At 35.7% G+C, this 25,947-nt stretch overlaps 1 protein-coding gene across 1 annotated transcript; it reads left to right on the plus strand.

The window, feature by feature from the left end:
• The first annotated feature begins 1,710 nt into the window (after positions 1–1,710).
• Positions 1,711–19,715, plus strand: rgs21 (regulator of G protein signaling 21). The gene is made up of 4 exons (XM_008116896.3): positions 1,711–1,721; positions 10,091–10,167; positions 13,889–14,055; positions 19,352–19,715. The coding sequence occupies exons 1-4, from the start codon at positions 1,711–1,713 to the stop codon at positions 19,553–19,555; spliced, it is 459 nt and encodes a 152-aa protein (XP_008115103.1). The 3' UTR covers positions 19,556–19,715.
• Positions 19,716–25,947: the final 6,232 nt, after the last annotated feature.

The raw sequence follows: 25,947 nt of genomic DNA on the forward strand, positions 1-25,947 counted from the left end.
TAGGGGTGTAGATGCTTAGTCTCGCATCCTGCTTCCCAGTCTTGTGTCTAGTGATGAAAGTCACTGAAAGATTCTGATTTCAGAGTGCATCTGTGGCTTATTAGCCAAAATGTACAAAACAGTTTCTGATAAGTGTTGGAAATGTAAAGAACAAGTTGGCTCCTTCTATCACATGTGGTGGTTTTGTAAAGAAGCAACAAAGTTTTGGATGAAGATTCATGAAGAATCACAAAAGGTTTTAAAGAGAAACTTTATAAGAAAACCAGAGTACTATCTATTAGGATTTACAGATTTAGACTTACAATTGACCGAACAAGAAGATAAACTTTTCACTTATATTATGACCACCCCTAGAATTGTTTTCGCTAGAGAATGGAAACAGGAATCAGCCCCACCAATTGAGGAGTGAGTGAAGAAGATAAGAGAAATAAAGGATATGGACGAATTGACTTTTTTGTTGAAGAAAAATACAGGCAAGATAATGAAAAGAACGAATTGGGACGATCTTCAGGACTATCTGGATAATTTGAGAAAATGAAGATTACGAGAGAAAATTTTACTTTTTTTTTCTTTAATAAGGAAAAATATTATTGAATAATAAGAAAATATTATCCAAGAAGATGGAATGGAAGTCACATTTTTTTTTGTTTTTTGTTTTTTGTTTTTGTTTTTTTGTGTGTGGGTATACTTTTGTAGATTGTAGACTTTTATCTTTCTGTCTTTTTCCTACTTTTCTATACCTTGGTTGTTCTCACTCTTGCGATGTAGTATAAAAAATTTAATAATTTTTTTTTTTTTAAAAAAATGTGCATCTGTGGCTTGATTACTTGGCAAAACAATATTTTCCTCCATTTGATGAAAGAAAACATTTAACGGAAGAAAACTACTTGTGTTCTTTGCAGACTTTCTACTTTCTTATGTTGTGAAAGTTCACTTTTCATGCCTTGTTTTGTGTTCTCCTCCCTGACATAATGCTGATGATAAGGAGCATGAAGAATTCAAGCTCTTGGCAGTGGGGATGTTCGCAGTCTTGAAAGTTTGGGATTGGTTTTGGTTGTCCCAGTTAGTCTCAACAAAGTTGAAACATGGTGACATCTTATTCCATTCTGAATGCAACAATACAATAATGTGTACCTGGAGAAGTATTCACATTCACAATCTCTAGAGGTGTATATCATATGGACATATCATATGTACACTTGGAAAGTACAACACAAGTAGGCACTGACACTGTTTTCAGTGATGTTACAGATGCATACACTATTTTTCCCATTTGAATATGTGTTTTCCACTCATACAAATAGGCATTGGATATAGTAGACACTCCAATAGGATAATGATGTTGTATCCTGTACCCTCTATTTAAGCTTAGCCCCATTCCTTTGATGGTAAAATTAAACTTTTTATATTACTTATGGAAATGAGGAATCATTTCATTTATCCTTCAGATTTTTAGTTTGCATTTTTTCACAGTTTAATAGGATGTGGATTTATTTTCTGTGTGTCATATTGCAGCCATTACCGTGACACTAAGTGGTACAAATCGGAAATTCATTTGAAAACATTTAAATATAGAATGTCAATCAAAACCCCGTTATTTAGCAATTGATGTGCTAATTATCATGTTCCTGTTCTCCTATTATCTTCAGCTTCAAGATCAATCAGAAAGAGAAATTCAGCATTAACTTGTGACAAACAGCACGAGAAAGCATGCCAGTAAAGTGAGTTCATTTTTATCGTCTATTTTTTCTCTCCCTCTCTATTTCCCACATGAACTCAGGGATCACATAAAATGTGTTGTCTAGCAACCAGCTTGGGCAATTTGAAGGCCCATCTTTATTCACTTTTACTGTGGTGAGCCATCACTAAACCTGAAGATGCAATATATATGTAAAACTGCATCACCTCCTGTTTCATCTCAATTTCTTCTCTCACTGTCAATAGAAATTGTTCTCTGATATGTCAGGACATACCCTTTTCCACTATAATTATTTATTAATGATATTAGCTTTACTAATAAAGCATTATGTCAGTTGGATATCAATTAGTGAGCAATTAGTAAATAAATGCAGTATATCCAAAGGCTCACTATGGCATGGCCTTTCCATGGTGGTAGGATTGCATGGTTCTACAATGCAAGAGGCCATGATGAAAGTAGCAGCAATATAGTAAGGTCATCCATGTCAGACAAGTTTTGTTGAGGAGGCAGACTAAATGTACCAAACAGATACTGGGCAGTAACTGTAGTGAGAGGTGCCCCTATAAGAGAATCTCTCAGAATCAATGATAGTGGTGCCACAATTTCACTTGTTAGTGAAAGGAAGGAGGCATAGCTTTAGTATATATTTTACCATTAAAGCCCTATGATGAGACAATCCAAAATGAAATAAGAAATATTACCAGAAGATGAAACTCCCAGATCCAATGACATTCATTGAGCTATTGGGGTACAGCAGGAGACAAGTATGACTGTGGCTAATGCGGCTAATGGATTCAAGATGAAAGGCTTAAAGCTGAAAGGAAAGTCCAAAACTGCACAACACATATTATAGGAAAATGTAGCTAGCCTGAATCACAAGAAGCTAGACATTGTAAAACAAAATGGAATGCAGGCAGTCCCCAAATTATGAGCAAGATAGGTTGTGTAGGTTTGTTCTTAAGTTGAATTTGTATGTAAGTTGGGACAGGAACATTTTTAAGTGTAACTCCAGATATCTATATCTATTTAAGCTTTGTGTAGCATAGGGAAGGGCTAACACCAATGTATAGTTTATTTTGCTGTCTGTGTCTCCGTTCAAATAATTGGATTTTGAAAAATTTGGCTTGTTGTGGAAACAAGGATTGTTGAAAAAACTTAAGTTGAGACACCTTACTCCCATGATAACCCTTAGAGGAGTGAATTTCCCTTACTAGGGTAAATTTCTCTCATTTCCTGCTGTCTCACCCACATTTGTAAGTTGAATGTTTGTAACTTGTGGCTGCCTGTATATAGATACTGTAATACTTGGGGTAAGAGGGGTAAAATGGATACAGATGGGACATTTTGATTCAGATAAAATTATTTCTTGACTCAAGAAATTAAAATCTAAGAAGAAATGGGGAGGCATTAATAATGAGGAGAGCTGTAGCAAAATCATTCAATGTATATAATGCAAAGACTGACCAAATAATATTACAATTCAGGGAAAACCCATCAATATAACCATAATTCGTTTATGCTCCAAATACAGAGGAAGAAAAATTTTGGAGTCCAGGAGGAAAATAATTACACACGCAAACAGAGCATGTTGATAACTAAAGGCAATTGGGACACAAAGGTAGGAAAAAGATCAGAACAAAGGTTGTTGGAGAATTTGGCCTACAATCAAGAAATGAAATATGAGATCAATTGACTGAATTTTATGAGTCCAACAATTTGTTCACTGCAAACACATTCTTCAGGCAATCAAAGAGATGACTACATAATTAGTTGCAAAAAAAAGAAGCTCTATTTTCTTTGCAAAAATAAAAAAACAGGAGTATATTGTGGCATAACTGCTAATATCAAAAAATTGGGTTAAAGTAAAGAAGGGCTGTGGTGCAGCTGGCTAGTAACCAGCTGCAATAAATCACTATTGACCGAGAGGTCATGAGTTCGAAGCCTGGGTCGGGTTAAGCCCCCGACCATTAAATAGCACAGCTTGCTGTTGACCTATGCAGCCCTGAAAGACAGTTGCATCTGTCAAATAGGGAAATTTAGGTACGCTTTATGCGGGAGGCTAATTTAACTAATTTACAACATCATAAAACTGCCAGCAAAACACGAGGAAAGGAATGAGGAAGTACAGCCACTAGTGGACAGTGAAGCAACAGCTCCCCCTGTGGCTGGAATCGTGAAGCTGGAAAAAAAATGTTAAATGCCTCTGTTTCTGTCTATATATGTTGTTTGTCTGTTGGCATTGAATGTTTGCCATATATGTGTTCATTGTAATCCGCCCTGAGTCCCCTTCGGGATGAGAAGGGCGGAATATAAATACTGCAAATAAATAATAAATAATTAATAAATAAATCAATATTCATGCCAAAATACAACTTGAAGAATATTGATTTAGAATTTAAAAATAATGTAAGAGATAGATTTGCACTGCTCAGCTCAACTGACTAGGAGTGAGAAGAATTCTGGAGAAAGGCAAGGGACATTAAGATGATAAAATGCAAATAGACACTGTCTTCAGACCAACTGGAATTGGAAAACAATTGGAAGACAACCTAGCAATTTTAGAAATTAAAGCAGAAGCTGCACTCAGAGCACTTAGGGGAAATAATTTACCAGGAACAGATGTCATACCATGAGAACTGTTTCAAACAATGGAGACAGAATCCACTCAAATTCTAACGAAAATCTGTCAACAAATGTGCAAAATGAAAGAATGATCCACAGATTGGAAACACTGACCATACACACCTCTCTCCAATAAGGGGACACCAAAGATTGCACTAACTTCTGGACCATTGCCTTTATCTCCCACATAAGCAAAATTATACTCAAAGTTTTACAACAATGACTTTTGTTCTATATGGAGTGAGAAATGCAAAAAATGGGTTCAGAAAATGAAGGGGCACTAGGGATTGCATTGCAAACATACATTGGATAATAGAACACACTTCAGAACAAAATAAGCTTGTGCTTTAAAACCTTTAACTGTGTAGATCACAAAAAATGTATAGCTCTTTTATAAAATGAGGTTCCAAAATTGTCAACACTTTTAAGCTGCAGTCAGAACAAGAGGCTACTGTCAGCATAATATGAAGAAACATAATTGTTTCCAATTGGCAAGGGGGTTAGATTAGACAGCATTTTATTACCATATAAAATTAAACATCATACATTAAATTCAGATGCTGGGAAATGTGATGTCAACATTGGAGGAAGGAACAACAATTTAAGATATTCCAATGAAATTGTACGACTAGCACAAAATAGCAAAGGTTTGGGATTGCTAGTGCAAAACATCAAGGAAGAAAGTACAAAGGTAGGTTTACAGTTGAACATTAAAGGGGGAGAGGACAGCAAATGATTTACATGACATTAAAATATTTTAAGATTTTTCATACCTTGGTTCAAGCCCCATCTACACTGCCATATAATACATATGGTCAGTGTAGACTCACATGACTCATATAATTAAGTTTAACTGCATTGAATTGCATTATATTAGATATTACTATAATACATATTATATATGTATATTAGAGCAAATATCTAATATTTACTCTAATAGCCATAGATATTTACTCAAATATCTATATATACATATTTTCTCCAGCACCACAAGTCTGAGGTTTCTCTAGAAGCCAAGTTGACTAAATTGAGAGACATACTTTGGACATACCGTATGATGAGAATATACGACCCACTAGAAAAGATGATAATGTTTGCTAAGATGGAAAGCAGTGAGAAAAGAGGGAAACCATATTACAGGTGGATAGACTAAATCAAGTCTGATAGACTTGAGGAGGGCTATTGATACAGGTGACTTGGAAATCTTTCACTGAAAGAGTCACGATAAGACAAAGTCAACTTGAGGACAATTAAAAATGAATGTCCAAAGTAGTAGTTGTCTTAATGGTACACATTTTCATTTTACAGAACATATCCTGCAACATGCACACATATAAATATTCACCTAAACAAATTTTCTATGGAGAAAATAACATTTCTCAAAGACTAAGTACTTTTTAAAAGTTTCACAGTTGTCAATAACTTTCACACAGTGATGATAGAAAATTATTCATTCTTGACTGCAAGAAAAGCATGTATGGAAATGCTCATCCTTTCCATCACCTAATGGCAAAGAAGCTGGATCTAGTGATTCAGCTAATATGAGATGTTGAGAAATAGAGAGTTGAGTCATGCCAACTGTGTGGGTGGAATGCGATAGAATTTGTAGGAAAGATCTATTCATAAATGTATACACACATCCTTTCCAGCAGGTGTAAATGCTCTGCTGTGAATGCAATGTCATATTGGGTATGATGAGCTCAGAATCAGAAAATACTTTTTTAAAAAGTGATCTCAAAACATCCTTGTTTCAGAGTTGGGAGTTGAAAGTTAGGAAGAGATCTTGAAGGCTATGACTGACTAGCAAAGTCATAGGCCTGGAGAAAGAGGGTAGCATTACCAGTGAAACAGCACAGCAAATGAAGTGTAGTGTGATGAGGAGAGTATGCATCCCATCTCAATACAGTCCTTAAAAAATTGGGATGCATTCTGATATAAACAGATGATATCCCACTGTGATAAGATCCCTATTAAGTCCTGTCTTTCCATGATAAGGCAAAGTACAACAGTCTCAGTTTAGTCATCTTAGCTTCATGTGAAACATCAGGATTGATTTAATCTAGGACCTGTTACATCTACAGTATCTCCTGAGCTTTCTTCCAGCATCACTTTTCAAATGATTTTTTTTCTTATGAGCTTCCTTCGCTGCCCAGTTTTCACAGTCATAGAAAGAAATGGGTAATATGATGCCATGGACAGTCGTAAACTCAGTACTGAATTATAACTGCTTACACTTCAGGATCTTGTTTAATTCCTTCACATCTACCCTTCAAAATCCCAGACCCCATACATCTAGTATGGGAAAAGCAGTATTGAAAAAAACTTTGGGAGTCGTTTTATCAGGTCATCCTTAATTAGGGTTTGGAACAGATATAAAAAGAACTTCTATACGAAGACACCAAGATGGGTCTCACCACTTGAAGTGAATCAGAGAAGACTACTTGGATGGGTGAAATGGCCACCCTACAAAGAACTCCTTACTGGAAATCCAGATATTTCTAATCTAAGACAACATCAAGAAATTCAAGAAAGGTACACGGATGTCTCATGGCTTCATTACTTACAAATTAGAGAACACTTTAATGTGGATAGAAAATTAGATTTTACCAAAGAAGATTTCTGGGAAAAGCTGATACAAACTGAGAAAAAACTAATAAAGAGGATCTACAATAAACTCCTCAGATGGGTGACAGAAACAGAAGAGATAAAGAATTCAATGATAAAATGTACAAGGTTCTTGGAAGAATGGAATTAAGTAATTTATATGTTTGTAATGCTTTTTAATGTTTGTATAATGTATTTTTACCGATTACTGTTAATGGTTTTAAACGTGTTGTTAATTTTATTGATTGTTTGGCATTGAATCTTGCCAGATGTTGTAAGCCACCTTGCGTCCCCTCGTGTGTGAAAGGCAGGGTAAAAATGTTGTAAATAAATGAATAAATAATTAAATAAAATGGGCCAAGAATATAGGCAGACCAATACAGATGAAGGAATGGGAGGAAATTTGGCTGAACAAAACGAGATTCACATATGCTTCTGACTTGAAGGATAATTGGTTAAAAATGCCGAAGAAATTGGGAATGATATAAAAAATACAGATAATAAGTGCTGGAAGTGTAAGATAAAAGAAGGTTCATATTTCCACATGTGATGGACTTGTGAAGAGACAACGACCTATTGGAAAAGCATCCATGAAGAATGCCAAAGAATCTTTAAGAAGGACTTCTCCATGAGACCTCAATACTATTTACTTGGAATGCTCAACACAGAACTGTTCTCTGATTGCAACAAAGAAAAGGTCTTTATCTATTTTGCCACAGTGGCAAGAATGGTAATTTGCAAAAAGATGGAAGACGGATACAGTACCAGATACGAAGGACTGGATAATTAAAGTTATGGAAATTAAGGATATGGACAAATTAACATTTTTATTTTAAAAAAGTACTGGTAGAGGACTAAAAATGACAGACTGGTCAATTTTTGAAGATTATTTAAAGTAAATGTAAGGATGTGAGAAGGAAAGAAAGAATTTTTCATATGACTTTTTTTTAAGGACTGGAATGTTAGGAAGAAGAACAGAAGTTATAAACATCTCCATTTTTTTCTTTTTTCTTTTTCTCCCACTTTTTCTCTCCTCCTTTTGTCTATTTAGACTTTGGGACTCTTTCCCCTCCCCCCTTTCCCCCTTTTATGTGTGTTTTACTGGCCGCTTTATGTTTTTGTTTTAATGTTACATTAAATGCTACCAATTTTCTTTTTTAAAAAAATCCCAGGTCCCATCTACACTGATCATTTAATGCAGTTTCATACATTCTTTATAGCTGTAAGGCCACTGCTACATCAGATCCTGGAACTGATTAGAAGCCAGCTTCATTACTGTAGTTGTTTTTGTGTAATTATCATCATCTAGACCTCAAACTCATTCTAAGGTTTTAGTCTCATCATCTGTACAGCAAAAATACTTTATTTTTGAATGCGATTTCCTGCTACTTGGCAGGGGGTTGGACTGGATGGCCCATGAGGTCTCTTCCAACTCTACTATTCTATGATTCTATAATTTATTCCATGCTGGTTTCAAACCTGTTTAGTGTAGATGTGTCTCATGTCTTCTGATTTCTCAACTTCAGTCTCCATTCCGGTAAATGACTGAGTCAAGGTGTGGAAAATCTTCAGTTTTTTGCTCTATAGTTACCTAAAATATGTGGTCATTATTTTTGTTTTCTTGTGATTCAACTGTAAACCTGACTAGTACATTTTCTTTACTGATTTTCTTCACTAATCATTCAAAGTCTTTGCTATTTCTTCTAGTTGTATAATGCCATCCACATATCTTAAACTATTGATGTTTTTTCCCTTTAATTTCCATGTACTTCTTCTTGAAGTCTAATGCCACTTTACATATGATATGTTGAGCATATAAATTAAACAGAAAGGGTGATAAAATGTGACCTTGCATGATTTCTTTGCCAACAATAAACTATTCCATTTCTCCCTGCCCTATGATGGCCCCTTGGCCTGAGTACATGTCAGGGCAATCAAATGCTGTGGAACATCCATTTCTTTAGAAGTGCCACAGAATTTTTCATGATCTAGACAGTTAAAGGCTTTGTTATAATCTATATAGCACAGACAGATTTTCTCTTGAAAATCTGCAGTGCCCTCCAGAATAGACATTGGCGATTTCCATACAAGATTCCACCGCCTTTAGTATATAAATAAAGAATAGTTCAAACACCATAGTGAGATTCCCTGAGCCCTTTGTTCTGTGATATATATCTTTAAGGAAGCTATGGGCTCCATTAATAATAAACACTGCTTTCTAGGGACCTGACTACTTAAAAAATAGATGGCTGAACTATTGTAGAAGGCATTGAAATAGATTAACAGCTCTTCCTTGGACACACTGCATAGTCAAAGACTTATATAATGAATGTGTTGTGGGTGTCAAATAGATTATGGATAACTCTTCTAGTTCTCTAGAAGTCTATGTACTGGGCCTTGTGGTACATACATCAAAGCCCAAGGGAATACTTTTTTGGAAGCCAAGAAAAGCACTTAAAATTATTAACTAGTTTGGAAAATATCTTATTCTGCCCTGACAAGCACCTAGATTTAGATAAATCTGACCCGTGCTGAGAATATATTGAGCTAATTGGATTTTTTTTATACTCTCTCAGAGATGGGATAAGAAGACAGCTTTTTCCTGACACAAGTAGGAAACAAGACCAGGGGAGAAAAGAGGAAATTCTATTATGGTTTTTCATAAATACTTAATCAAAATCTAGTTGAGAACCAAAACTGAGATGCCAAACTATTCTAATACAGGTTTTAAAAAGTAAGAAATGTTCCATTTATCACCCTAGTGTTAGCATAATAACCTTTTCAATTGCTCTAGTTGTCACCCACAAAAGGACAGTAGAAATTAATGGCTTTGCTGTTCAATGTTCAACAATTCTCCAGTGAAAAATCAGTGATAGCTTACCAGTGCTTTATCCATCCACTTGTATGTCTTATTTCTATTCTTCTTCAAATTACATTCTGCATCAAATGCATATACTGCCCTTACAGCTCCACTCTATTCATATCTACTTGGAAGTAAGTCCCATTGAATTTGTTTAGAGTTCACTTCCATATAAGTGTATACAGGATTGAAACCTTTGTGTTGTTGATCCAGTGCAACAGCTAAAAGGGAGAAGCATATATCCCATGTAAAGATTATCCACAGCCTACATATGTAAAAGATCACAATGCTATTTTCAAGGGTAGATGTTGTTTCCACAGATCATCCTCTAAAGAAACAATGGCATGGATGGAGTCTGTGGACACACTTTTGGCCAATAAAGGTAAGATGTATCTATATAGAAAAAATGAATTACTAGAAATACCTAGTATTACTAGAATACCTCACAACCTCTGAGGATGCCTGCCATAGATGTGGGCGAAACGTCAGGAGAGAATGCTTCTGGAACATGGCCACACAGCCCGAAAGACATACAACAACCCCAATTACTAGAAAGATGGTTTACCCAATATATACTCCATTTTTCCTCATGAGAACTATGTATGACCACTAGATCATTTTCTGCCCAGGCAACAAGAAGCTTAATATTAAACTATTTTGTCATTATAAGTGAGGAAAAATAATTTCCACTGTTTTCACATACACACACACCCCTTACCAAAAAACGAATACAAATACTTATCCATATATATATATCCATATATATATATATATATATATATATATATATATATATATATATTTGTATTCTCATATTTCCAAGGTTTGGTGAAATTATTCTGCATAGAAACACTGAGGAGGGATTTATGTGGTTGTATCCAAACAGCCACTTAGGGGGTTCTATATTGCTGTTGTCTATCCACAAAAAATAATAATAAAAAGTTATCCTGTATTTCTAAAAACTTGCACAATGAAACTTTTGTGCAGAAAACAGCTATCTTGCAGATCAAAACCATGTAGCCAAGGGTTTTTTTGTGAAAAATATATGGATTTTACACAATATTATGATTCTATAGCATTGAAACATGTCAGATAAATTTGTGCCAAACTGCATTAATTTTACAAAGTAATTGCACCCTTAGATTCTTTGGATTAATTCAAAAGCTATCGATGATCACCAGATAGCACCCTCTTAAAGGATTAGCATGTATTGAGAATAGAAATGATTGTAAGTGGTGAGAACTATCTTAGAACACACATTTTAACACCACTTGAATGGGAATACAGTAGAGTCTCACTTATCCAACATAAACGGTCCGGCAGAATGTTGGATAAGCGAATATGTTGGATAATAAGGAGGGATTAAGGAAAAGCCTATTAAACATCAAATTAGGTTATGATTTTACAAGTTAAGCACCCAACAAATTTGACAGAAAAAGTAGTTCAATACACAGTAATGCTACGTAGTAATTACTGTATTTATTAATTTAGCACCAAAATATCACGATGTATTGAAAACATTGACTACAAAAATGCGTTGGATAATCCAGAACATGGATAAGCAAGTGTTGGATAAGTGAGACTCTACTGTACCTCTTTTCAAATTATTCCTGCATAATCAAAAAAACTAATTGGATGGGAAATCCTTCATACATTAGATGAAATAAGTGTTTAAGATGCATAAATCTAGACTGGAGTAGGGATGATAATTCTCACTTGTCTCATTCCTGTGTCCAAGGATTTTTTTCTCTTCACTGGTGAGACAATGAAATATTTTCTGCCACACTTGAGAAACCACCACACAAATTTCCAAATTGTATATTTTGCACAGAGGCTTTTGCTCAAAATGTAGAACCCTCAGTCAAAAAGGAGGACAAAACACTTGTCTCATTCTCATTCTAGAGGCAAGAAACTTGTGGAGATTAATGTAATCTTGATTGGCTGTGTTGTTTTACGAAGACAACATGTCTCATCAAGACTAATTTAGCATAATGTCCTAGAGTGAATGTGAAGATATAAACCACTCTGGCTCTTTTTTACTGAGGGAGAATTTGAATAATCATGAAATACAGGGAAGTTAGCCACATGCAGATTTAATTGGTGACTTGATTAATTAAAGCTCATGGGATAAATAAACTGAGATCTCATCAATTTGACCAGGATTCCATTATTTTGCTACAAGTGCTGACCAGAACATTCAAATAAAATTTTATCATATATTGATTGCACACTTACAAATATAAATTTGCCAAAATAATGACATGGAAGTTGTCATTGTACATATAAATCCCCAAGGTTCACACACATTATACTTTAGTAATATGACTGAAGTGTGGATACCTTCAAACTATTTCTTTGTTTAGCAGAGTAAACCAGTGGCCCAGATTCTAAATTAGTTACTGTGTTAATTTAGGACCATATCACATTGATGATAGTCCCCTGCCACTCACAGAGACTGATGCCTGGAATATTAGGATTGGGGCACTCTTGTGATCCATATATATTCCCTACACCATTGAATATTTAGGGAACATGAAAACAAATCAATTAAAAATATTTAATTCTAGATTAGTGATTGTGTCCTATCAAACCCTGGAATATGGAAGTCTGGTTACAACTCACTCAACCTTTCTGAGAGGGAAGCTTTGCAGCGGCCTGTGGTCCACCATTTTACAGGAATCCAGGGACATACACAAGAAAGCCAACATGATGTAGTGTTTTGATGACAGGACTATAACTCTTCAGACATCCTTTGATTCTTTTTTGGCCATGGAAATCTACTGGGTGACCTTGGGCATGTCACTTTCTCTCAGTCTCAAAAAACCCATGACAGCTTCACCTAAAGGTCATCATAAGTCAGAAATCACTTGAAGGCTCACAGAAAAACAAAATATCTTAATAATAATCTATAGAATTTTAGAATATCTAGATAAGACCTGGATGTGGGACCAATTTTTTGGCCCATCCTAAGATACAGTTGATATAATCGGATGTATTCGTTGGATTAATGTGAAGTTGAATACAGACTGGCTCTGACTTTTGGCTCAATGCTACTGGCCCTGTTGTAACGGTCACACAGTGTTTTACTGTTTCATGGGGTATGATACTGGTTTTTAAGTGTGTTTTTACAATTGTTTGTTTTTACTATATTTTGTATTATATGTGGCATTAATCTTGCCATTATGTAAGACCACTCTGGGTCCCCCTGGGGGAGAAGAGCGGTATATAAATTAAATAAATAAATAAATAAATTTTTCAAAATGATAAAACCCTTCTTGGATGAATTAATAATGATAAGCAAAACTACCAGGAACTTGATAATTACGAATGAAAGAAAAAGGCAGAGTGGGCATGTGGTGATGTTGCCGGTGGGGGGGGGGGGAAGAGTCCATCAGGTTCACTTTTTTTAAAAAAAAACTCATTTTTTTTCTTTTATAAGTATGAAGATAAATGTTGAATCCTGAGATTTAAAGGGGGGGGGCAGAAATGGGGAGAGCAGTGTGCTTGTCAAATTTAATAGGTGCCAAGGTTCCCAGTAAATTGCCCTTGCTATGCAAGTGTTACAAATTCTGTACTTGTTATAAAAAAAAGGAGGTGGTAACTCTAAATTTAATACCCAGGGACTAAATCAAAACCTCAAATCCAGACTCAAAGTCCTCCTTCTGCCTCGATGAATCAATCAGTTCCCATTTCTCCAACATTTGGGATTTTCTTAACAAAATAGTTCAAGTCCTGAACAATACACATATGAAGAAACTTGATTGCTTTCTCATTAAAAAAAAATCTGGTTGCGGAGTGAAAGTCTTACCCATCCCTAGTACCTTGAACTGATTAAAACATTTTGGCTCATATGTTAGTCAGTAGATTTCCTTCAATAAAAACCTCTCCATTAAACAACAAAAAAGTACAATTTTCTTCCTTTTGGATTTTGAGAGTTGGAGATCCTCTGTTTAAACATTTTGAAAGTGTCTGAGTTTATTGTTCTTTGACAGGGGGTTGGACTGGATGGCCCATGAGGTCTCTTCTTGGCAGGGGGTTGGACTGGATGGCCCATGAGGTCTCCTCCAACTCTACTATTCTATGATTCTATGATTCTTCTGCAGATGGACTGGATGCATTTAGGGCTTACCTGAAGTCAGAATTCAGTGAAGAAAACATTGAATTCTGGTTGGCTTGTGAAGACTTCAAGAAAACAAAATCAGCTGCTAAAATTGTCTCCAAAGCCCAAAAAATTTATTCCGAGTTTATCCAAGCAGATGCTCCTAAGGAGGTAACCAATTCATGCATTTTCTCACAGACTGGTTTGACTAAGTTTCTTTATTACATTGTATATTTATTTATTTATTTATTTATTTATTATACATTTTATCTCTACATACAGTGGAGCATTTGGGGAGATATAATCCAAAAGTCAATTTTTTCCCAACCTTTGGGTGCAAACCGCACAACATGCAGTAAGCTGCACAATATAACTATACCTTCCTCTTCTATTTAAAACCTCTTATTTCAGTTTGAGATAATTATGGTTTAATATTTTTTTAAATACTAGGTTAGTCTGCTTTACCTTAAAAGGACATAAAGGAATTAAACTGCCCTTTGGGGAGAAGACATTTCTAATATATGTTTTTTATGAACACAGTCTACTTTATTAGATGTACCGATGTCTGTCCACAAACCCTTTGACCATCACCCTATTATAGCAGTATGATTCCACTTTAGCTGTGATAACAACACCCCATGGAGTCTTGGGATTTTAGTTTTCTGAGGCACTAATTCTCTCTGACTGAGGATTCTGAATATCTTTCCCTAAACTCCCAGGATTCTATAAGATGGAACCATTCCTTTTAAAGTGAAATCGTAGTGCTACAACTTGTAAAAAGGCCTCATGTATGTGTCTATAGAAGCTTAGGCTAAGAATTGTTCTTCCCACTCGGTGTCTACTGGATTCTAATAACAGTAGTCTGCCCTCTACATCTGGAGGTTTGACTTTTGCAGATTTGATCATTCATGGATTTAATTCAAATATTCTCTCTGGGAATCACTAAGTCCTCCAGTGTAATTCTATGGTTAATGTTTGCTAGGAATATCTCTGGGAATATCTAGGTTTTCCATGAATCTCTAGGTCTCTCTCAGAATCTCTAGTTCCCCTTTCTGGGAATCTCATCTAAAGAATCTGAGTGAGCATGCCTTAATCCCTGAGTCCTCCAATGCTATTTTATGGTGAAAGTTTTTCATAAGCAGGGGTGTCCAAACTTTTAAAGCTTAGGGCCAGTTCACTGTCCTTCAGCCTGTTGTGGGGCCAGACTATAGTTTGACAAAACATGAACACATTCCTATGTACACTGCATATGTTTTACTTATAGTGAAAAAAAAAGCCATCAAAGAACAAAACCATATATAAAATGAAGAACAATTTTAACCAGCGTACAAGTCTTTCAGTGGGAAGTGTGGGCCTGCTTTTGGCTGATAAGAGAGTCAAGTTAATTAGGACTGTTGTTGCTTTCAACTTTCAGATAGTGGCATATACTACCTCTTTCTCTGGAGGTTTTTCAGCAGAGTCGGCATGGCCACCTATTGGAAGGGCTTTGATTGTGACAGAAGGAAGTTACTGTTGCTGCCTGGCATTCCCCTTTTCTTCCCAAGGGAGGAACCACAGCAAAGGGTTGCCTTTTTGGAAACCATTGGATGGCAACGTGGAAAGAAGACGGAGTGGAGAAGGGAAGAAGGGAGAGAAGCCAGGCAGGTAATCAGTCTCCAGGGTCCACCCTTCCTGGCCATGTAGCAGGAGCAGCGAGTACCTGGGCAAACAGGGCAATTGGGAAGCTTTCCTTTGCAAAGAAATAAAGAAAAGGTTGTGGGGGATGAGAGAGATAAGAGTCCACTGAGATGGGATGCCTGTGGCCAGAGCCACCCTAGGAAAAGGTGATGCTTAATCAGGTTGAAGGGAGGCCACCATCTCTCTTTCTCTTCTCCTGAGAAGCCTGCCCTTTCTAGGGCCCTGATCCCCAAGAAGGAAGGAACAAATAGACAAAAAGAGGGAGGAAGTCAAGAATGGGAGGGAGGAAGAAAGGAAGTCAAAGAAGAAAGGTCTGGAGAAAGAGGGCCTGCTGAAATTTGAACAGGGCAGTTTGTCTCTGGGCAGGACTTTGGACATGTCTGCCATAGAGTCATGCTGGAGTACCTAGAGATTTCTAGAGATGTGTTCTCTCATGTTAAAATAAGGTGTTTCATTCTTGAATTTTCCACTTTTGTAGGGATCCAGTGCCCCTGACCCCAGAAAATATTGAGGGTTGACTGTAATGGTGTCGTGGGGAAAACAAGCCCTGCCAAGGGTCAGAATTTGCTTTGCACAGCAGCTCCCTGCTTATCACTGCCTGCCATAATCTAAAGGAATTGATTCCATTCCACTTTGATTTGAATGCTGCATAAAAATACGATAACTAACTTTTTCAACTCAAACACCCCAGGTGCACTTGTAAGTTCTGGCAAGTGTTAATGGTTCATTTTTTCAAGCAGAAGCTTTTTGATGTGATGAAAGTTAAAACATGTCCTTTAGGATCCTCCTGTCATACCATGCCATTTGATCATTATATACAAAAACATTTTTAAACTAATTGGCTGTTTAATTACTTCTGTGATATGCACTCACACATTGGCCTTTTTACAATGATATGTTGGCTTTTGATAAAAGCAGTGCTTTAGCCACAGATGTGCCTTAGCTTTTGAGGCTATAGTTTGGGGGGGGGGGGCACATTTCAGTACTTAGAAATACACCAGAGAGGTAAAGTATCAACGCTAACTTCAATAAGAAATTATAATCACTCTATATTATCCCTAAGCAAATCAAGGAACGCTAAATATTCATACAAAAGAATAAAATATGTTCTGCTTTTGACATTAGAATTATCCAGCAAAGTATCCAGCAATGTCTTTCAGGTATTGATAGTGACAAAAAGTCACCAACAAACACACACACACGGTCATCTAATGTCAGGGTAAAAATGGTAGCCTTCCCAATGTACAGTAGAGTCTCACTAATCCAAGCCTCGCTTATCCAAGCCTCTGGATAATCCAAGCCATTTTTGTAGTCAATGTTTTCAATATATCGTGATATTTTGGTGCTAAATTTGTAAATACAGTAATTACAACATAACATTGCTGCGTTTTGAACTACTTTTTCTGTCAAATTTGTTGTATAACATGAAGTTTTGGTGCTTAATTTGTAAAATCATAACCTAATTTGATGTTTAATAGGCTTTTCCTTAATCCCTCCTTATTATCCAAGATATTCGCTTATCCAAGCTTCTGCCGGCCCATTTAGCTTGGATAAGTGAGACTACTGTAATTGGATTATATCTCCCATTGCTACAATTATTGATTTATTATCATAGTTCATTCCTTGGTCATGTCGGTGGGAGTTGATGGGAGTTTAACTAACAATATCTCAAGGAATGCAGCTTTTCCCAGCCTGATGAAATGGAATCACCAATGCTTGATATCTTGTGTATTTGCAGAGGTCCATGGTGAGAAGGATTGTCCATGCACTTCTGTGGAGGAAACTCCTCAACATGTACATAGGCTCTTTTTTTGTATTATGCAGGAAGAGTAGAAGTACCAGTACAACATCGCTCCTTCCCATGGGAGGGTGATAATATGATCAGCTTCAGAGAATGTCAGAAGAGTCAAAATCAAATTTTCTCCCACATATACACACTTCCCTCCAGGAAGAGAAAAAAACTTTTCCAAGTCTTTGAGAATAAAAAGTACAGAGAAATCAGAAATTCTGAGTCAATAGAGCTATTGGGATGATCACTGTTTGCTTAGAAAATTACAAGTTGAGATTCATTCCAGTAACTACCTGTTCATATTTATTATAAAATAGCTCCTGTCAATGAAGTATTAGGAAGCATTGGGTTTTATGAAAGCTATGGTACACTAATACATGGCTATTCAGTAATTGGATCGACCTGTGGCAGTTTTATTATATTGAATCTTTTTTACTTTTCTTTTGAGCTTCCCAGTGGTCTGTGAGAGGTTGTTCTTGGAAACATGAATAAGATCACCTTTTGCTCAAATACAGCATGGGAGTTCTAATGTTCACAGGAACATAATGAAAGGCATCAAAGACCTTAAAGAGAAGAGTGGAGTCATCAGGTCAAGGAATTGCCATTAAAACATGGGTGAAAGCTTTATACACAGAGAGGGAGAGTGGGCTGCTCTGAGCACACAGAACAAGCTGTACAGAACATAGTGTTTTCTAGCTATACTTTACTTTTTTCCATTTAATAAAGTGTTTTGATACTCTCATTTGACCATAACAAGGGTTGCTAAAATAGATAACATAGCAAGATAACAAAAAAAAAATGAAACTCAGGCTTTACCATTCAAAAGGAAAAGAGATGAAAACAATCAAATCTGTGGCGGGAACTATTAAAAGCCAAAAGGAATCAAACTGTTTTTCACTATCACCCTATCTGTTATCAGGGATGGAGTTCTTTATGAAGAATTTCTTCAACTGGGCTGCAATCACAAGAAAAGGCCAGCCTTATATTCCCTTTGATTAGAATTTGATCATGCATATTAGTTTATGTTGATTAACTTGAGGATTTTTTAAGCATATAACGCCTTAATGAAAAATTACTGCTGTGTGACCCTCCTTTTTATATATTCTTCATGGCATAGAAGTCAGTAGGAGGCAGCTTCTTTCCAGGATATTTAATTCATGTGAGAAATCTCAAGCAATGTGGAAGAAGGAACACAGGCTGCAGATCCTCAGAACCACAGCATTGGTCCCTGTCTCTCTTGAAAAGTGAGACAATATTTATTGGGATAGGAGTTTTGGCATAAGCTCTATCCACATACTCTTGGGTTTTTCTCATTGTCTGAGTGAGAGGAGCAGTACAAGTTCCATACTGCAAACACAAATTATGCACAGTGTGGCCCCTTTATCCACAGTTTCGACATCCACACTTTCACCACAAAATTGTGATCCTCCAGTGCGATTGAATGGTACGCATCCAGCCCAAGTATAGTCAAAATATAGAGATTGTTTTATCCATTATTTCAAGTATCCACAGCGGGGCTTTGGAAGATATCCCCTGTGAATATGGGGGCTGTACTATATTAATTCTGAATTAATGTAATAGAAATTGAGAATGTGCTAGACAGAAGTCTGAGATATACAGTACTTGGAAAACAAAAATTTCTCAAGGTAAAGTGTAAAGCTTCTAATTTGGGAAATGTAGATAGAATTAAAAAGTATGTGTACCAAAACCAAACTCACAACCAAATGTCTCATCATTTTCTGTCTGATTATCCACCCAGAAAATCTGAAGCACCTTTTAAAATAATTGTTAAAAATCAACAATAAAGATGTGGCTTTCAGGGTATGAAACAATTTAAAATAAGTGTTTAATATTCTAGATAATGAAAGCATAACCTTCCTGCTACTTTGCATCAGACAGTATAATTTTGGAAGCAATTCAAATCATGTTTGTTTCTGGCTCCAATGCAAAGCTTCTGATCTTCAGTAAAATCAACAATTTATGTCACTGTATTCTCCACAGATAAACATCGACTTCAGTACTAGAGACCACATCACCCAGACTATTTCTGAACCAACTCTCCAGTGTTTTGATGATGCTCAAAGATTAATCTACAGTCTGATGGCTAAGGACTCTTTCCCACGGTTTCTAAAATCAGAAGCTTATAAGGAACTGGCTAAGAAGCAAGAGAATGGAAATCAGAAAAGATGGTTGCCATTTTTGTAATGGTCAAGTTCCAAAGCAAATTTTGGACTCTCTTAACATAATCACATTCAAAAGTAGATACAACAACATGTTCAGGGTATTTTGTAGGGAGCAGGCACAACACTCACACATTGACCTTAAGTTAAATTGCCCCAGCGCTAAACTGTATCTTATGCCAAAATAAGAAAACAAAGCCGTTGAGATGATTTAAAGTTAAATCAAGGCCAATAAAGTTAAATCAAGGCTTCTTAGCAGGGGGTTGGACTGGATGGCCCATGAGGTCTCTTCCAACTCTACTATTCTGTGATTCTATGATTCTATGATTCTATAATTTTCAGTGACTAGGATGCCATTTTTGTAAGCCTAAGGCATGTCATGAGAGTTTTCAGCTATTAGGATATCCACATGACACTCCAAAATTTAGCCTCAGGTTATACTACAAGTTTATACTAGAAGTTGTATAGTGAAACATAGCATATTGCAGTCTCTATTTATGATGATAGACTGTTAGTGCTGTTCCTTTTGCAGCCATCCATATCGATATAGACGAGAATCCTATACAGGATGTATGTATGCAGGAGAACTGTAGTTATGGTGCAATGTGGTGTTTCCTCACCTTATTTTCTCCCCAGCCAGTGCAGTCAATGGGGGGGGGGGCTATTTCTATGTCACCCAAGAAGCAGATGACTGCTGCTTCTACTTTCTACTCTGATTTATCATTGGTGTCATAGGAAGAATCAAGACCCCTTATCCCATTTTCCCCTTGTGCCAGAGATCACTCATGTGAGGGGGAGGAATGTCAGCCAGGTTGTTCTAGATCATTGGTTCTCATCCTGTGGGTCTCCAGATGTTTTGGCCTTCAAATCCTAACAGTTGGTAAACTAGCTGGGATTTCTAGGAGTTGTTGGCCAAAACATCTGGGGACCCACAGGTTGAGAACCATTGTTCAATACACAGGGAAACAGAACCTTGTCAAATGCAGTGGCTGCTTTCTCACAAATAACATTGGAGGACTTTCACAGTCCCTACATAGTCCCTAAGTTTCATAAAGAATATGAAACAATCACAACTTTAGGTTACACATTTGCAATTATAATAAAAGGCTTCAGCCATTGATAGACAGAGATGGAAGTAAAGCAAGATGAAAACAAGAGATAAGGAAAAATGAGCGAGGAAGGATAAAACAGCAGTCATAGAATGAAAACTTACTGTTAATTAGAGGTAGAAAACTGGAAAGAAATTTAGTGGCTGAAGTCTCCAGCCTCAGAACTCCATATTACAACATTTCCATGCACTTATTTCTGCAAGTATGCTCTTCAGGGCAAGGTGCAATCCATTTACCATGAAACATATGGAGAGATATGTTAATAATAATAATAATAGTAATAATAATAATAATAATAATAATAATAATAATAATAATAATAATAATAATAATAAGTTTATTTGTATCCCGCCTCCATCTTCCCCGAAGGGGACTCGGGGCGGCTTACAGCAAAATCAAAATACAAGCAATGATAAAATATAAAACATCAGGACAAAAACAAAAACCAATAAAAAATATACACAATAAGTTAAAAAACACAACGCAGAATTAAAACATCAGGTTAAAAACAATGAGGTTGCAATAGTGGATAAGCAAAGTGTACGGTGCACATTATGGGTAACAAATTCATAAATAGATAAAGTGCATTAGACCCTTCTGCAGAAACACTGTTGCATATTATATCTTTGAACACATTTGAGTATTTATGAGAAATGCAGATCCTGTACCTCAATATGGCAGTTATCTTACACCTGTAGATTGCTTCAAGGTTATCTTGATCCATGGAACACCCAATTTGTTTTGCTACCCAAGGCATAGAGTGTTTTCACTCCAATGCCCTATAGAAAAGCATACTGGACTTACAGTTGTAACTTTTTTCAATCATGGCAGCGGGAGAAGAGTAGCTTAGCAGGTATAGGGCAGACAGTGTGGCACATGGTGTTTTCTAAAAAAACCAAAAAAACAAACAAATTAAATAATCCCAAAACAATTATTGGCCTGGGAAAAGAGACAGGGGGCAGAGAGGAATAATCAAAGTGGATCATTCTATTAATTTGGTTAGCATACTATTGGTTATGACGTTGATGTCTTCCTTTTGATTTGGGGGCTGTAAATACTTTCTATGCTGAAGATATATGCCAAACAGTAATGTGAGAAGATTCCTTCTCCTTCCAAAAGATCTGACTTCAGATTCTGTAAGCAGCTGCTTTATTGATCACCATTAATATGAATCTGGTGGCGAGTCTCCTGAAGATACAGAACCAAATATTATCAGTATATTAGCAGTGATATCCAGCTCTAAATCTCTTTTTCATATGATTGTGCCCTGGCAACAAATGTATCTAGCATTAGTCATGAAAAGACTAGTGAAGCTAAACAAACTGATTCTCAGTCCCAGTAAGGTGTAAAAATTGATAATGAGACTCAGAAATCAAATATTCTGCTTCCTATGGATAGTATCCTATTCTCCCTACTGAACCTATACAATCTGAACCAATTATACAAACTATTCTGATTACCAAATTGCTGTAGCTCTACTTTTTGACAGCTTTTGCAGGGTCACTAGCAACACCTGTTTTTCCAAACCTTGCCACTTTCTGAATCACTGCATAACATCTAAATCAGCTTATTGTGATATACTGTATATACAGACCTTGATGCCTGTTCAGAAATTTTAGTCAGTATATAGTGTAGTGGAATGTAGTGCACCTATTAACTGATACTTTTTGTAATTACAATATGATATTGTTCACTTCAATTCACTAGCTGCTTTTTAAAATATATATCTTTATTGATATTATCTTATATTTTGTAATGTGAGTAGATTTGCACATTTCATACGTACATACACATCATTTATCTGTTACCACATTTCTCCACCCTCTTCCATTCTATATTATCTACTCACTTATCTAATATATCATCATTCTATTCACTCTTTTTCCCCTCCCTCCCCCTCCCCCCACCCATACCACACTTTGCATTAGAACTTTAACTCCATCCATGAGCTCAGCCTTTTCCATCTCTGTACAATATTTATATTGGCTTTGCCTTTTTTTATCCATTCCAAATATACCAACCATTTCTCTTTAATATTCCTCATTTTATCTTCCTTCTTATCCTCACAGATTATGTTTGCAATGATATCTGATTGGACCTGATCAAACAAATAATTGTTCCAATTTACCATATCCCTTTTTTTTAATCCTTTCAACCCCAAGCTATAACGGCCTCCCTGCCAGAATCATCGCTTTGAATAAATCTTTATATTTTACATTGATCTTATTGTTTCCTAATATTCCCATCAACATCGCCTCAACATTTACTTGAAGTGGTATTCTAAATATTTTCTCCATTTTTTTCCTTTATTTGTTTTCAAAATGTTTTTACCTTTGGACATTCCCACCACATGTGAACGTACCATCATTTGCTTAATCCACAGTACCAACATGTTGAACTTTTACCACTAATTATATTTGATAGTTGTGCTGGAGTACGGTACCATTTCCATATAAATTTCCCTTCCATTTCTTTGTACTTCTCTATTTTGATTTTCCTGGCCTCTCTTTTTAAGTCCTCTATTATTTGTCTTGTAAGTACCCCCCTCTTTTGCCATTTATCTTATAATGTTCTTACGATATATGCCTCATCTTTAATCATCCCTTTGTATATTACTCCAGCCAGCCCGTTCTCTGAAATCTGTGCTTTCTTAATTATGTCTTCCATCATACTCTCCTTAACTATACATTCTTCATATTTTCCTTGGTTCAATTTATATAATCCTAGTATCTTAATCCAATTTTTGTCTCCCATTTTATCTATTATTCTGTTTATAGGAATGAGATGGCCATTCATATCATATAAGTCTTTATTCCTATAGACTTTCAATCGGGATCCATTTTGATGTTCCTGGCATCCATTTAAGTTTCCATTTTTTCCCAGTTTTTAATGCCAATTTTCTGGGGTCTCTTGTTCTTTTAATGCTTATGTCCAAATTCCTTGTAAAGATTCCAAGGCTTGCCTCTCTCTTATTAACTCCTTCTATCTTAAACCATTTATCTCTTTCCTCTCTCATATTTTCAAATAATTGTTTTAACTGGAACACTTCGTAGTATAATTCCAAGTTTGGAATTCCCCGCCCCAGTTCTTCCTGATGTGTAAAGTATATTTTATGTGGTATTCTAAATTTCTGTTCTCCTGGGATCTATTTCTTTATAGTTCTGTTTCAGATATTAAATTGTCCTTGTTTAATTTCCAGTGGAAGAACTTGGAATAAGTATAATAATTTTGGTATCAGGAACATTTTATTCGCTTTTATTTTCCCTAAGGTGCTCAGATATTTTTTTCCAATTTTTCATATTGTTAAATTTTTTCTTGCATGTCTGTTTATTATTGATCTCTACCATCTTTTCCATCTTCTTATGTATAGTCACTCCCAAATATTTTATTTTCATCTTTCCCATACCTATTTCTGTTATATTATCTATTTCTCTTTTTTCTTTTTTGTTTACCTCAAAATACATCAATTTTATTTCTTTATATTTATTCCCAATCCTGTATTTTTTTAAAAAAATCGTTAGTATGATTTTTAATTCTCTTATTCCTATTAAAGGGTGAGATAAAATCTTCATGATGTCATTGGCGTAAATATTCAATTTAATTTCTCCACCATCAAATTTATAGCCTTCTATCCTTACACTGATTCTTATTCTATCTGGCAAAATCTCAATACCCATTATAAATAGCTGCTGATTAATAACAAAATTAAATTCTTGGTTATTCTTATTCACTAAAAAAAAATCCAGAAAAATGTAAATAATTGCATACTGAATTATTCTGTGGAAGACAAAAGGTAAATAAATAAATACATCAAAAATTGTCTCAGCACAAAGCAAGAGCGTTAAAAATTTCCAATTTTTTACTTCTGCATTTTTATGGTGAAAATTTCACAAAATGTTTCTTTCAAGAAAACACTTGGGATTGTGCAAAATGTAGTTTTTCATTTGCCTCCTGTACATTTTGCAGTGTTTTTTCAACAGAGAGAAAGATATTGAAAAGAGTTTACAATTCTTCAAGATATCTCGTTGGTGTTTTGCACATACTTACAAAAACGGATGGAGAAAAGGCAATATATTTTCCCTATTGTGTAGAGACCAAAATACTTTGTAGCTTACCATTTCTGAGAATGTTGTCTCCACTTATCAGCAAAACCTTTCCTGTCAAAAATGAGAAAATCTTCAAATAATGCACATCCCAATCTTTTTACATGTTAATCTCCCTAGGTTTTAAGATTTCAGATGAGGCACTTCTCCAGACATCTTCCCTGCTTCTAGTGAGATTAACACCACAAGAAGGAATATTTGGGTAGCAGCTCCTCTGTCATGAAATGAATGCAGCACTACAGTCCCTTCATATTTGTATTTTTTTACTTTTTTGCTGATTTGACCTTAAATGTCCTCTTTAATCATCTTGGGGTCTTCCAGTGTGATTCTATGGTTAAAATCCTCCTGTCATACTGGGGCTCTAGAGATTTCTGGAGAGAACAGTTCTTCTGTATAGAATACTCTAGAGATCCTCTAATGCCATTCAATGGTCAGTTTCCAGTGGAAGTTGTTCTGGATGACCTAGTAATTCCTAGACAGATGTTCTCTCAACAGTGGTTTTATTCACAGCGTTTCACTTTCATGAGGGTCCTTTACTCCCTAGCCCCATTGAATCGGGGGGGGGGGGGCTCTTAGCCTTTGAGAGGCAGTACAAGTTCTTTATTTCAACAGGACATTGTTTTTTTTTAAAATACAATAATGGAGAATATATGACATTGCAGAAGCTGGACTGAAAACATTACTGTCCATCAACATTAAATAGGCTGACTGGGTACAATGGAAATGACAGAGCAAATGCTCATGGAGAACCACACCTTCCTCACAACTGTTTTAGCACCCTGCTATATCCCAATCTGATTCTCACTCATCTACATATGATCTCTTATTTAAGTTATTTTTCAAAATATTGGTTTTATTGAAACTGTTCCTAGACTTTGTTCTGTATTTTATACTACAACAGATTTTATGGGCAAGAAGATGGTAAACAAAAAAATAAAAAAGAATGTTTAAAACTAAACTTCCATGCATTTTCTTCTCTGTACAACATATATTCAGACTCTTAAGAGCATTATCATTTGAGGTCATCAAGAAAAGCATAGGAAAACTTGATGAGAATTATGTCCAAAGTTATCTGCACTGAGCTATTAGGAATGTAAATTATTGTTTGACTAAAATGTTTATGGTCTGTACTGTTTAATATATCGCATTAGATATGTAAGATGCCATCAGTTTTATTTTGGGTTCTAGTAAGGTGGAATAAAATT

Source organism: Anolis carolinensis, chromosome 4 (genome assembly GCF_035594765.1).
Source record: "Anolis carolinensis isolate JA03-04 chromosome 4, rAnoCar3.1.pri, whole genome shotgun sequence".
NCBI lineage: Eukaryota > Metazoa > Chordata > Lepidosauria > Squamata > Dactyloidae > Anolis > Anolis carolinensis.

Coding starts and splice junctions, on each gene's coding strand:
- rgs21 (XM_008116896.3), top strand. Junction 10,168..13,888: donor CACACTTTTGGCCAATAAAG/GTAAGATGTATC, acceptor ATTCTTCTGCAG/ATGGACTGGATGCATTTAGG. Junction 14,056..19,351: donor AAGCAGATGCTCCTAAGGAG/GTAACCAATTCA, acceptor TATTCTCCACAG/ATAAACATCGACTTCAGTAC.